The sequence below is a fragment of the Sipha flava genome, unplaced genomic scaffold (genome assembly GCF_003268045.1).
Source record: "Sipha flava isolate LNK unplaced genomic scaffold, YSA_version1 133_pilon_pilon, whole genome shotgun sequence".
NCBI classification, from domain to species: domain Eukaryota; kingdom Metazoa; phylum Arthropoda; class Insecta; order Hemiptera; family Aphididae; genus Sipha; species Sipha flava.
Window position 1 is genome coordinate 197,012 of NW_020271759.1, and position 12,961 is coordinate 209,972.

The window sequence follows — 12,961 nt, forward strand, 5'->3', positions numbered from 1 at the left end:
GTCTCCGTTCTTAACATTGATTACAGAATAAAAGCATTGTATATTTAAACATTTTATGTATTTATCCGTACTTTTGTATTTATATGAGTTGCATTTTTTTGCAAGTTAATTAATTATAAAATTTAAGATTTTTATCGATGTTGACTTAACAAATTTCTCGTGTTTGGTATATATTTACACTTGGAGGATAATTTATTTAGGATGTTAATTTTTCTTTTTTTTTTTTCGTGTCGAGTAAATTGAATCTTCCCTTTTCTTCCATGTTGTTGTGCGTAACGGTGAAACCACCGAAAAGTACGGCACACGGAGTGGTGTATATATATTTATTTACGTACACAACGAGTAAGTATATAGTCATATTGCCAATACGCATCCATTTATCCGAGCGTTGAATTCGTTCAAATTCATCTCGTGCTGTTGCTATATTATAATATATTTTCTAGGCTTTGCAAATAACGCAGTTTGGAGGAATTTGATAATAATTCCACAGGAATTGGTGATTCAAACCTGCTATATGAAACTCCTTTCTACCCATCGGTCCGATTGAGTTTATTTAACAGTTTTATTCCCAACATTTTTAGAACTACAATCGTTTTCAACTGTTTTTGTTTAATACTACATCGACCATATTATACATAAAATTTCATACCTGTAAAATTATTATGATTTAACAATCGTCAAAACATGAATATAATTGTTGCGCGTTATAGTTTCGTTTCACCAATTCTAATGCATAAATTGTTTCGTTTGAACACTGATTTTTAGTTTTCAACACGGTGCACATACATCACATACGTGTGTAGTATATACATTCGTTTTAGGTATGTTAATATTATGCGAACGTTTTATTATTATCTTAAACGTGTAAGTCAAGTTGAAATAATGAAGTATGCCCGGTATTTAACATAAGTATTATTATGCACGCAGGAATCTGTGATAAGCCGGCTGATTCAGTTGTATTTTAAACGAAACACGATTTGATAAAATTTAAAATTAAATGTTAATATATAATAAACGGTTGACGATTAATACTATACACTACACCTTATATGTACAACTGTCGGATGAAATGTGTTCGGCTACGCGCACGTCCAATGAGTGCGTACCTTCAGTTTCTCTATGCACATTTTATTGTTATCACGTCAGCAGTTCGCATAAATTTTTTTGATTTGATTTGAGATCGTAACGAAACTGTAGTTATTGTTTTATAATATTATGATTTAAGTTTTTATTTTTTTTTATTCTTTAGCGCTGTCGCCGTTTTAGTTTTTTTATTTATCACTATTATTATTATCCGTCGCCGATGTCGACTTGAGACGAAACGAATATAATACGCGGTGAAAAAAATTGCAGAACGACATGCCAAGATGGACATTATACTGCGTTTGATCAATCGCAATTCACCCTTACGTACAAATGCGGTGTGTTTATAATATTATATTATTAGTATGAGGTGATATTTTCTTACACTGTCAATTGAATCAAATCAAAGACAATAAATAATAATATTATGTTGTGCGAAATAGTGATTCACCGGTGGCCGGTGAGTTACAATATAATGCAGCAGCTGTTTTCTCATGACGATCTGTGGTGAAATTTGTACGAATCATATTTCCGACGATCGTTTTCTTTTTTTATTTTACTTTCATGCATCGTTATCATTATTTTAAGCGTTTTGTGAAACATTCTTTTTTCTATTGTTTTTTCTACCAATAATTGAAAATATATTTTACCCGATGTGATAAATTATAGTGTAGGTACTGTTTAAAATCAAAATTTACGTATGTAAACGTCCGTCAAATAGCTCGTTTTGTTTCTGAACGTGTTTGTCGAAGAATTGGTGCTGTGTTTAACCGAATACAAACAGAACACTCACAAGTTGCAAGGTAAGTTCCTCAGTTTCGTCGCTATCGTGTAATTTACGAATTCAAATTATATGAGCATATCATATTATATTATGTATAACGGTCTAAGTGTCGAAATACTTTCAAAATGTGCTTATCGATGTGACAGTTCGCGAAGAAATCCATAGCCAATTAAATTCATGGTGGTATTGTTACGGGCAAAAGCCGAAATCGGGCAAAACGCGAACTGCCCACAATCCTTGAGCAAAATGTCATATTTTGACTTTTGACTAGGCAAACCTAGTTATGACCAACCTCATTTGAGCGAAACTGCCAAAACCATATACTGACTTTTATCGTAAGGGTAAAACCGAAGAGTCTTAAATATGTTCGCTAATATTAAATACGATTTTATTACGGTTATAGATGACCATGCATATCTTGTTAATTTATCGCTGTTATTATATTTTTTCAACTCGTTATATTAAAGGTACACAAAATACACCTTATCAAAATGGGGTTTAAATGTATTATTATTTTTAATTATTTATTTTAACATTATAAGAGTACCTAATATTATTATATGTTTATTTTTATACAAATACTTAATATCATTATATTTTATTATTATTTAAGTGTATTGAATTATATCTAAACAATATTTCATAATTATTACTTTTTTTTTGTATTTAATATTAGTGAAGTTATTTAAAACGCTACAGTTTGGCCCAAGTGAGATTTAAATGTATTAATTAAGTTTATTCAATTATATTTGTGCAATAATATTTATTTTATAATTATTTATATTTAATATTAGCGAACGTATTTAAGACTACGGTTTTACCCTTACGATAAAAGTCAGTATACGGTTTTGGCAGTTTTGCCCAAATTATGTTGGTCATAACTAGGTTTGCCCGGTCAAAAGTCGAAATATGATATTTTGCCCGGGCATTTCTGAAGTTTGCTCGATTTCGACTTTTTCCCGTAACAGTATCATAGTATAAACATTCACGAAAACACATTTAACAGCTATTTAGTGGCGGTAGTTATCAAAATCGTCTCAATTAAGTACGTAACTTCATAAAGCTTAAATAAATTAAATTGACCGTGCTAAGATGTTTCTTTGAGGAGGCGAACATTTCATAGATAACAGTGATGTATCTATAAATAGATGAAATAGAATAACAATAATGTTTGGGATTTTCGTTAATTTGTTAAAGTTTTTTTTTTTTTTTTTTTTCATTTTTATTTTGTTTTTTGCATATTAATGTACTGATGTATATGTTAGAAGAAACTAAAAATCACAGAGAGTGTTATTAATATTTATTTAATATTAGTGATTATATTATATTGTAGTAATGATAACATAACAGCTTATACTATATATTATTATGATGTACAACAAACTAAATTCGTATAATTTAAGTTATGTTAAAAATAAACGAATCGTTATGATTTCATAATGTTTTTTTTATTATAGCACTGTTCTCATGGATATTCGCGTATTTCATTCAAATGTAAATAGTTTTTGTCCGTATGTGTGTTTTTAAATATTTCTAAGAAACTTTACGAACACTATAAATACAATGTTAAACCTACTATACCTACTAAATTATTATTTGTTGTCATTGCGCTTGAGTCGATGAGATTTTAAAATAATTTTTCGTAAATAAATCCTAGTTATATAAATAGTATAAATAATAAATAATAATAGTATAAATATATAGTATCCTAGTTTATTGTGCTGGGAAAAGTATGTAACACGTAATAATCATATTCTTATTACTATCACAAACCGTTGTACACATTAAACTACCATATGATCAATACCCGATTCGTGTAAATAACAAAAAAATAAAGAATAACATAACAGTAGTATCAGTTTTAACTATCGGTAGAAAAAACTACATTCAAATAACACAATATAACTCTAAAAACAGATTGATAGGTGTAGAATTTGTTTTAATTAATTTTGGCCGTTATGCAACGAAATCATGTTCAATGAGTTTTCCATTTGTTCCTTAACACGCGAATGCTGAGTACGTTTAAGATTCGTTGTCTGCCGTACAATAACAATAAATATTCTATATTTTTAACAGTGACGTAATAAATCGATGTGCACAGAGCATTTTGTCTGTTGACTTCGAGTCATTAATTCTCAAACAATTAATAGCGTCATATCATCCATTAATTGATTTCGCTTCCTTTGGTTTCGCGGTTTCGCATTTTTCTCTTTTTACTATTTTATACCAATACGCAAAAGACAATTCAAACAAGTATTGTGTTTTTCTTTATACATATATTTATGCATAACATATCATTAACATCGAATCTAGGTTTTTATTGAAAAATATACACGAATATAGGGTGAGTACTTATTGCTACTTATTGCTACAGAATAACTTGTTGCATTGAAAGTAAATAAAAACCACGGCACACTTGTGACGCTGATTGTTCTAAATAGTATTTTTTTTTTTTATAGTATAACGATTTTTGTACGACTGTTTACTGCGCAGTAAAACTACCAATAAATACATAAGATATTTTATTATTACAATTTTTATGCCAACCGAAGAAAAGACACTAGGTGTTTAAATTCATTGTTAATGTTTTTTAAAATTCTTAAACAGGAAAACCATTTATACATATAATATGGTTAAACATTAAGTAGCATAATAATCGATAGTAACAATATTGGTATTAGAATAGTTTATGATGTTATGTATTGTCGAGTTCAGAACAATTCGGTTATTATTTTTAACAGCTTATTACAATATATATATACATATGTCTATGTATATGAGTATGAATAATAAGTTGATATATATCGATTGAAATAATAATAAATTACTTTAGTAAAAGAGAAATAAAATATGGTATTGCTATTCGATCGTTAAAAAAAAATCGTTTAATAAAAATAATGAAATAATAATTAGTGACAATAATACAACATACTGAACATAAAACAAATGGTATAACTTTAAAGCAATGCTAACCCATTAGATAAGATGAAAATGGACGCGGAGGAGAAAACGAACCACGAAGTAGGTAGAGCATGCCGTGCAAGTTTAAACGTATTTGTATAGGAGTCTGTGTAACGATGGTTTTGGAATAGAACGGTTCACGTCGGACCAATTGTGTACAGCCGAAGTAAAAGGAAGCGTTTATTTATATGAAAAAAGGATTCAGGCTTGTTCGAGAGGAATATATTGTAAGAACATCGTGAGACAAGCAATACTGTATGGCTGGCCTATTGAAATTGTAGATAATAAAACATGGCAGTGTAGTGAATCTTATTTGATTTTTTTACATTGTGAACGGATTTTACAAAATATTGTTCGGATGACTTTGTATACGTAGAGTACGGTATAAGTATTTATTGTTGGATCTTACTGAAAACAAAAAAAAACCAATTTATAATATTGATTTCCCGTACATTGTTTTTATATTATTACAATCACGTACATGAATGTAAGGCTGCAATCGTATTGGGTCCCGAATTTAAAATTACTACATTAGTTGGGTCCCGAATTATTTTAGGTACTACACTAGTTGGGTCCCAAATTATTTAAGGTACTATACTAGTTGGGTCCCGGATTTTCATAGGTACTACACTAGTTAGGTCCTGAATTATTTTCTGGTGAGTATTACATTATAGTAATATTTTCCTTCCCATTTTAACAGACTTAGGACTGTTTATGATCTATTTAGACCACAGGACCATATTCTTTTAAAATTCAATAATTTATATAATAATACAAAGTATTATTAAGTAATAAAAATATTTTACAATGATATTAATACAATTTTAATATTTTTACCAACACAATTCTAATAATTTATATTTTAATGGAAAAGAAACTATAAAAGATATTTCTAACCATACCTTTGGTCTAAATAGATCATAGATAGTCCTAAGGCTGTTAAAATGGGAAGGAAAATGTTAGTACACTGTAGTACTTACCTAAAATAATTCAGGACCCATCTAGTGTAGTACCTATAAAAATTTGGGACCCAACTAGTACACTACCTGCGATTAGCCCCTAGTACTCTTGACCCAACTCGAATGCTCCGGAATGCAATACACTCTGTACTACTCTATTCACTTTTATGGTGTGTTTGTTTATTAAATATGTTATATACGCTCATCAATGTTAATTTTTATGTGTTCTTTAAGCCGTTAAACATTAAATAAAACAACAATTATTTATATTGTTTAAAGACCGTGTCAATGAATGAATACTTAAACATTTATTAAACAATAATTTTGTATTAAGGTAGAGTAGCCTCTTTAAAGATAATTATTTGCATATTTCAGTTTTTTTTTCCGAATGAGGGTTCTTATACAGATATCGAGTAGATAGTACTCGAACATTAATTTACGTGAAATTATCGTGTGACTCAAGTGGCCATGTCAGAAGATGTCAAGCTTAATTACTTTAAGGAGTCTCTTTAAAGAAGCATTAATATTAATTTACTTAATGTACATTTTTTTTTTTTTTTTTTGGTTTGATATTACCAATTATTTCAGTGAAAACAAAATAACAAGAAAAGTAATAACACTTGTATAATATCGGACATATTTGATATTTATGTACTACTCAATAATTTAGTCACATTAGATTTCTTAAGATCAAACTAAAAGCAATTAATTATTTCGGAAATTGTATATACTTTAACGATTCTAATTGAATATATATTTATTTACATATGTTGGAAAACAAATTAATGTTAATATTAATATTTTTCTTTAATACATTTTTTTTTATTGGTACATTTTTGAAACATTCAATCCTATCAATCACATCGTGTATTTGACAAGATTGAAATTGTTGTTATTAAAATTCATAACAAAAATAAAAAATCATTTAACGTAAATAAACATAAAAAACAAATTTATTTTAGAAATTTTTGTTTTTTTCAACGATTGTCTTGCGTTTTTGATTAGTAAATTTTCATACTTATATACATGTTTTAATAATAAATTATTGTTCTTGTTCTGTTTCATACTAACACCAAAGTAATGAACTTTAATAAATAATAAGTATGGCACTCGTGACGTATATAAGATATATTCTAAATCATAGGTGAAATAGAAGTACACAGAAAATAGTCTATGATTATATAATGGTAATCTAATTGTTTGGAAAACAAATCTATAAGTTGGCAATAAAAACATTTATATTTATTTCATCTTAAATAATTGTATGATTTATTGGTTTTTTTTTTTTTTTTGTTGTATACATATTCGTAAAAATAAATAAAATATGATCTATACGCTAAATTTAATAATAATTGCACAAAAATGTTAAGTAAATACATTTTTGTATTGGTAAATTTATATTTCATAAAAAAACAAACAAACTATAACAATTTATTAAATGTATTTTATTTTTTTCGTACCATATGTTTATATTATATATGTTTAAGTTACCCGATAAATAAAATATAGTTATAAAATTACTTGATTTTTAAATAATATTCTTATTAAGCTATACATGATTGTTATTAATCATGAGATTTAAAAATTATTTAAAAAAAATACTCTTAGTAAATATAAAAATATCAAATCGTTCGAGTTGATATTTTCAATATTCTAATGTACAAAATATTATACTATATTTATATTCAATGTCTAGAAACTTGAGAAAAAGATTATTTGGATGTGTACAAAATATGAAACGAGAGTGATATAAGGTATCCATCATAAATGTCTGGGCGTAATATTCTCACACTATATCCAAGGTCTCAATATTCAATAATGATTTACCGCGTTAAAATCAGACTACTTGCTGCTTATAGTGCTAATCATAATTTATTTATATAATATATTGATTATTTTTAACATTTTATGTAACTGATATCTGAAATCTAAAACTATCTGTAGCGTATCAATGATGCAAAATTGCGAACACCAATATTCATATTTCGAAAACTTATATATATATATATATATATATATATACACAAAAATGGAGCCAAAAATGTATAACAATTCATCGATTGAGAACGGCTGGGCTGATATGGCTCAATTTTTTTTTTTTTTTTAATTGTTCATATTTGTTAGGAGAAGGTTTTTACGAAAAAAAAGTTTTGGAAAACCCTTTTTTTTTAAATTTTTTCTTAATTTTTTTGATGATTAATTTTTTGAGTTCTGGAATGATTTTTCGAATTAAAAAAGCTTCAGCAAGCTTTAGCTTATACATTTTTCCATATAACATAATTAATCGTTAAAATGGGGCCCCCGGCCAACACCAAAAAAATGGATCAACATGGAAAGTGAGTCACAGTGTTTGTTACCATACTCTTCTAAAACGGCTTAACCGATTTTAATGAAATTTTGTATATACATTTGGTAGATCAGTGAATAGGTTTTTATCTATTTTTTATACTTCTAAGTGCTATTGTTTAATAAATCGTAGTTTAATTTAATAATTTTTGACCCGGTCGATAACTGCTCAATTGAAAATGAATTATTAAATGATATTATTAAAAAACTATTAAAAACTATTTAAAAACTAATAATTATATTTTTAGTATTTAATGACGGATATTGCATAAATATTAAACAACAAGATCCTGCAACAGGTAGCAAAACAAATAAGAATGTTAGTTCGAAGGATTATTATGCATATCGGTTGATGATTAGATGCAATCAGGACAACGTTATTCTACGATATCGTGAGCTTTGTCAACAGTTTATGATCGACATGTATGTCTCTATCTTTATAGAGAGTGAGTAATTACGATACTGGCAATCCAATTAAAAAAATCTGCGTGCGGAAGGTTCTCAAAACAATTGTTAGATATCGGTGATGGGAAAGTTACTACTGATGAAACGGCATGCATACAATTACCGACGATTTCTGCACTATCATTGATTCGAAAAATCCTCTCATTGACCAGATATTTCTTAATGTATACAGAAAATACATAAATCATAAGTGGCCGGCAGAAAAAGCAATTTTAACAGAAAAAACGTCAACGAATTGAATCTCAAAATATAAGATTTGTTACCAGGAGACTTGGTGTCACACAAATCTATTGATACAGTTTGCGATGCTACTGAAGCTGTAAATTATCCAACAGAATTCTTAAACTCATTGGATTTACCAGGCATGCCATCGCATAATTTACAACTGAAGGTTGGATCCCCGATTATTTTGCTTCGTAATTTGAATTCACCACGTTTGTGTAACGGCACGTGATTAGTGATTAAAAAATGAATGAAAAATTTTATCGAAGCCATCATTTTAATTGGTAAATTCTGAGGTGAAAATATATTATTACCGCGAATCCCTATTATACCCACAGATGTGCCAATACGATTTAAACGCCTTCATTTCCAATTAGATTGGCATTTGCAATGACTATAAATAAGTCTCAAGGCCAAACGATGTCTGTCAGTGGCTTAGATTTGAGCACATCATGTTTTTCACACGGACAATTATACGTGGCGTGCTCACAATCCATCCAGTTTGTTTGTGTTGGCGAAAGATGTGATAACAAAAAATATTGTACACCCTTTTGTATTAAGGGATTGATATTGTTTTTTACTAATATTGTCATAATTAGCGATGTATATAATTTTAATGGATCAATTTTTATAAATTATTAAAAAAATAAATGTTTGATGTTTTTTCAATTTTATATTTCGTCACCGTTCATAGCACTACCTCCTCTTCCACTTATATACCACATCCTTACACACTTATACTAAATTGGTTATTTTTTTTTCTAGCGAAATATTCTCTAGAAATAATTTATATGACAAAACAACGTTTGTCGGGTCTGCTAGTATGTTATAATACACTTAAAAGTTTTTTGTATTTTGTCATAATTAAAATGTTAAAACAACAATTTCGTGTTCATGTGTCTGTGTGTATCTTTTATATTACATCAATTCAATATAATTTACTCTTAATTAAAATTTGAAGAGATTTGTTTTGTATAATTCAATAACTACTATGTACCATTTCTTTGGAGTCACAGAAACGTTTTTAATATAATACTTTGTAAATTTATACTCGTATTGAAATAAGTGCACAACAATCATCGCTAACGAATTGTAGTATTCTATTGTGTTCAAAAATGTATGTCGAAAATTGTTTCAAAAATAACAGTCTGGCATTGCTAGAGTTAAAATAAAACTAAGACAATTAAAACTGCATTGGCGTTCGTTTGAACTACGGTCCTTTAAAAAAAGTGTACTATAAAAAAAGCAATTAAATTACACTTAAAAATAGAAATGTTAAAATAATAACTAATTAATGTTACTCATTCAACACGTTTTGTATAAAAAATGATGGTTACGTGTCGTACGTTTTAATATACGAAAAAAAGGATGTTTGTTATCTATACCGAAGGACAAACAAAACATTGTCTTAATAATACTGATAAATATTATTTCGAGGAATATATAAGGTTAGTTTTTTTAATGAATTTGTATCGATGTTCACTAAATAATAATTGATTAATAACAAACACTTATTGTATTTTTTGTACACATTAATGGCTCGTAAAAAACTTCTTAACACATCGGTTGGACAGTCGGATTGACTAATCACCACTATTATTTTTTCAAAGGAATTCAAGTGTTTACGTTTGAGCACCGCAGACCGTTGGATTAATAAAGTTTTTACTTCAATTGATCGATTCGTTGAAAAAGCATTAGTTAAAAAAAAAATAACACACATGTCAAACGAGTATCGAATTTGCACTAAATAAAACAATCTTGATAACATGCTGAGTAGAAAATGAGTTTTGGTCACTATGTAGAAGAATTAAAAATATTAAAACTTTATTAAAAATAAAATAGTATTTGAAGTTAAAAAAAGTCAAACAAATTACATAGTAATTTGATAAAGAAAACTTAAAAAATTAACATCGAATTAAAATATATATTTACTAATATAACTTTTAAATAAAAATGAAGTTAACGGCTAAAAGCTTTAGCACGCGTGTGCCGACCAAAATTATAGTATTGTTAGAGTACGTTGCATATCTCGTATGAATTATATTATAATTCATTGCATAATCGATATTGGCGCGGGTAGTGCAACGATGATTTATTGTGTGAACATGTTTGTCGTAGGAAATCATGGGGATCGAGAAGAAAATCGTGATCGTCGGCGACGGGGCAAGCGGTAAAACGTGCCTGTTGCACGTGTTCTTCGAGGACGTTTACCCAAACATATACGTGCCGACGGTGTTCGACAGCTTCTCTACCGTGATCGAAGTGGACGGGAAGACGGTGAAGCTGGCGCTGTGGGACACGGCCGGCCAAGACGACTACGACCGGCTGCGGCCGCTCTCGTACCCCAACTCGGACGTGGTGATCGTGTGCTATTCGATCGATACGCCGGGATCGTTGATCAACGTGACCGACAAATGGGTGCCGGAGGTGCGGTACTTCTGCCCGGATGTGCCGCTCATATTGGTGGGCAACAAGAAGGACCTGCGGGACGATTACTTTTCGGGCGGAAATCTGACCGCGACGACGGAAGCCGTCGTTGGTTCGACGACCACGATCACGACGGACACGACCACGGTCACGGTCGAAAGCGATGACACGAGATGTCGGCGCGAACGCGTGCCCTTGATAAACGTCGACGACGACGAGAAGGATACGTGCGAAGCGGGAAGGGACGCGGGATCGTCGAGGATCACGAGCGTCGTATCCGGTACGGTGCACACGTCACCGTTGTGGTCGTCGTCAAACCGACCGTCGGAAACCGGTACCGCCGTCAAGCCCCGGGAACCGATGCTGAGCACGGACGAGGGCCAAACGGTCGCCAACGAGGTCGGAGCTTTCGCGTTCGTCGAGTGTTCGGCCAAGACCCGGGACGGCGTTCAAGAGGTGTTCAGAGCCGCGGTGAAGGCCACGCGACGCGATTACAAACACGGCCAGTGCGTTTTGCTTTAAAGTCAAGTTTGTTGTTGTATGTTTCGTTTATAATCGTCTAACTCGATATCGGTCTGCATTGTAAATAACCGTTCGGTTTTCCAAATTGTAAATTATAAATATTGAAATTATATCGTAACGTTACACGTTCACAGTTGTAGTGCAGTGCAGTGTTTGTGTGTTCATTAGCGATGTAGTTCGATAGAATATTATAATGACGTGCGATTTTTACAATATTATTACACTGTTTTTTTCGACCGACTGCAGTCTCTTTTCAGTCAGCCGATTCCGACGTGCCCGCAGTGATCCGGTAAAATGCTAGTCGATTACGTGAACAACGATCAGCACCGTTTTGGAGTGACCGACTGAAGCGAGAAGTGTATTGGTTTTACCATGATTTACCAATGTGTGTGTGTACAATTTCGAATAGAAGTCATCATTAAGTAAAAAATAAAATATAGAATATGGATTCTAGTTGGCGTTTTTTCAGAGGGTCTTTTTCTGAATTTTTCAGTTGTTTTCCGAATAAATGAAAAATATTGTGAAAAATACGAAGAAAAAATCAATTGTAATAAAATTTTAAATTCTTAGACGAGACTCGAACTCATGCCACTAATAATCGCAAATAACTTTGCTATGCGTTATTTCTTTTTACTTTACTTTTGAGTATACTATTTCTGACAAAAGGATTGTTCCGATCATTACAATTGTAATAGATCTCTTTCAGGAGATATTGTTTATTTGGTTCCTTGGAAAAAATCATTTTACGAATTTTCCAACAATTTTCTTAATAATTGCAAAAAACTGATGAAAAGTTATAAAAATACAGCAACATTTACGGCATATCGAATTTCGCCAGAAATGTATATTTGTTTTTGAAAAATAATGTATGAAGAAACCTAACATTATTAATGAATGCTAATTTCATTTTAATTTTCAAAAAAAATTGTTGTGCAGTGTAAAATTTTCTTATTTGTTAGCTTTTTTCAAAAATGTTGATGAAATCATTTTGGATTGATAAAAAATCTTGAAAATTCAATAAAATATTCCTCATACATATTTATAACTGATTAAAGAAAAATAATTAAGCATTATATCAATAAAGAAAAAAAAAATTTTTGAACGTTTAAATATAAAATTATGATAAGATTACAGAAATCACAAAAATCTACAACATTGTTTTGGTAAAAAATTATTAAAATTTTAAATTTAT

The 12,961-nt window shown here is 30.0% G+C and overlaps 1 protein-coding gene across 2 annotated transcripts; it reads left to right on the forward strand.

Annotated features, from left to right (window-relative positions):
* Positions 1-1,226: 1,226 nt before the first annotated feature.
* LOC112679281 (transforming protein RhoA-like) lies at positions 1,227-12,700 on the forward strand. 2 transcript variants are annotated; one of them, XM_025549023.1, is made up of 2 exons: positions 1,227-1,421; positions 10,939-12,700. In XM_025549023.1, exons 1-2 carry the CDS (start codon positions 1,368-1,370, stop codon positions 11,767-11,769), a joined length of 885 nt encoding a protein of 294 aa, XP_025404808.1. In that variant the 5' UTR covers positions 1,227-1,367; the 3' UTR covers positions 11,770-12,700. The 2 variants fall into 2 exon arrangements, with proteins under 2 accessions (XP_025404808.1, XP_025404809.1); XM_025549024.1 differs by lacking the exon at positions 1,227-1,421 and adding an exon at positions 1,459-1,886.
* Positions 12,701-12,961: the final 261 nt, after the last annotated feature.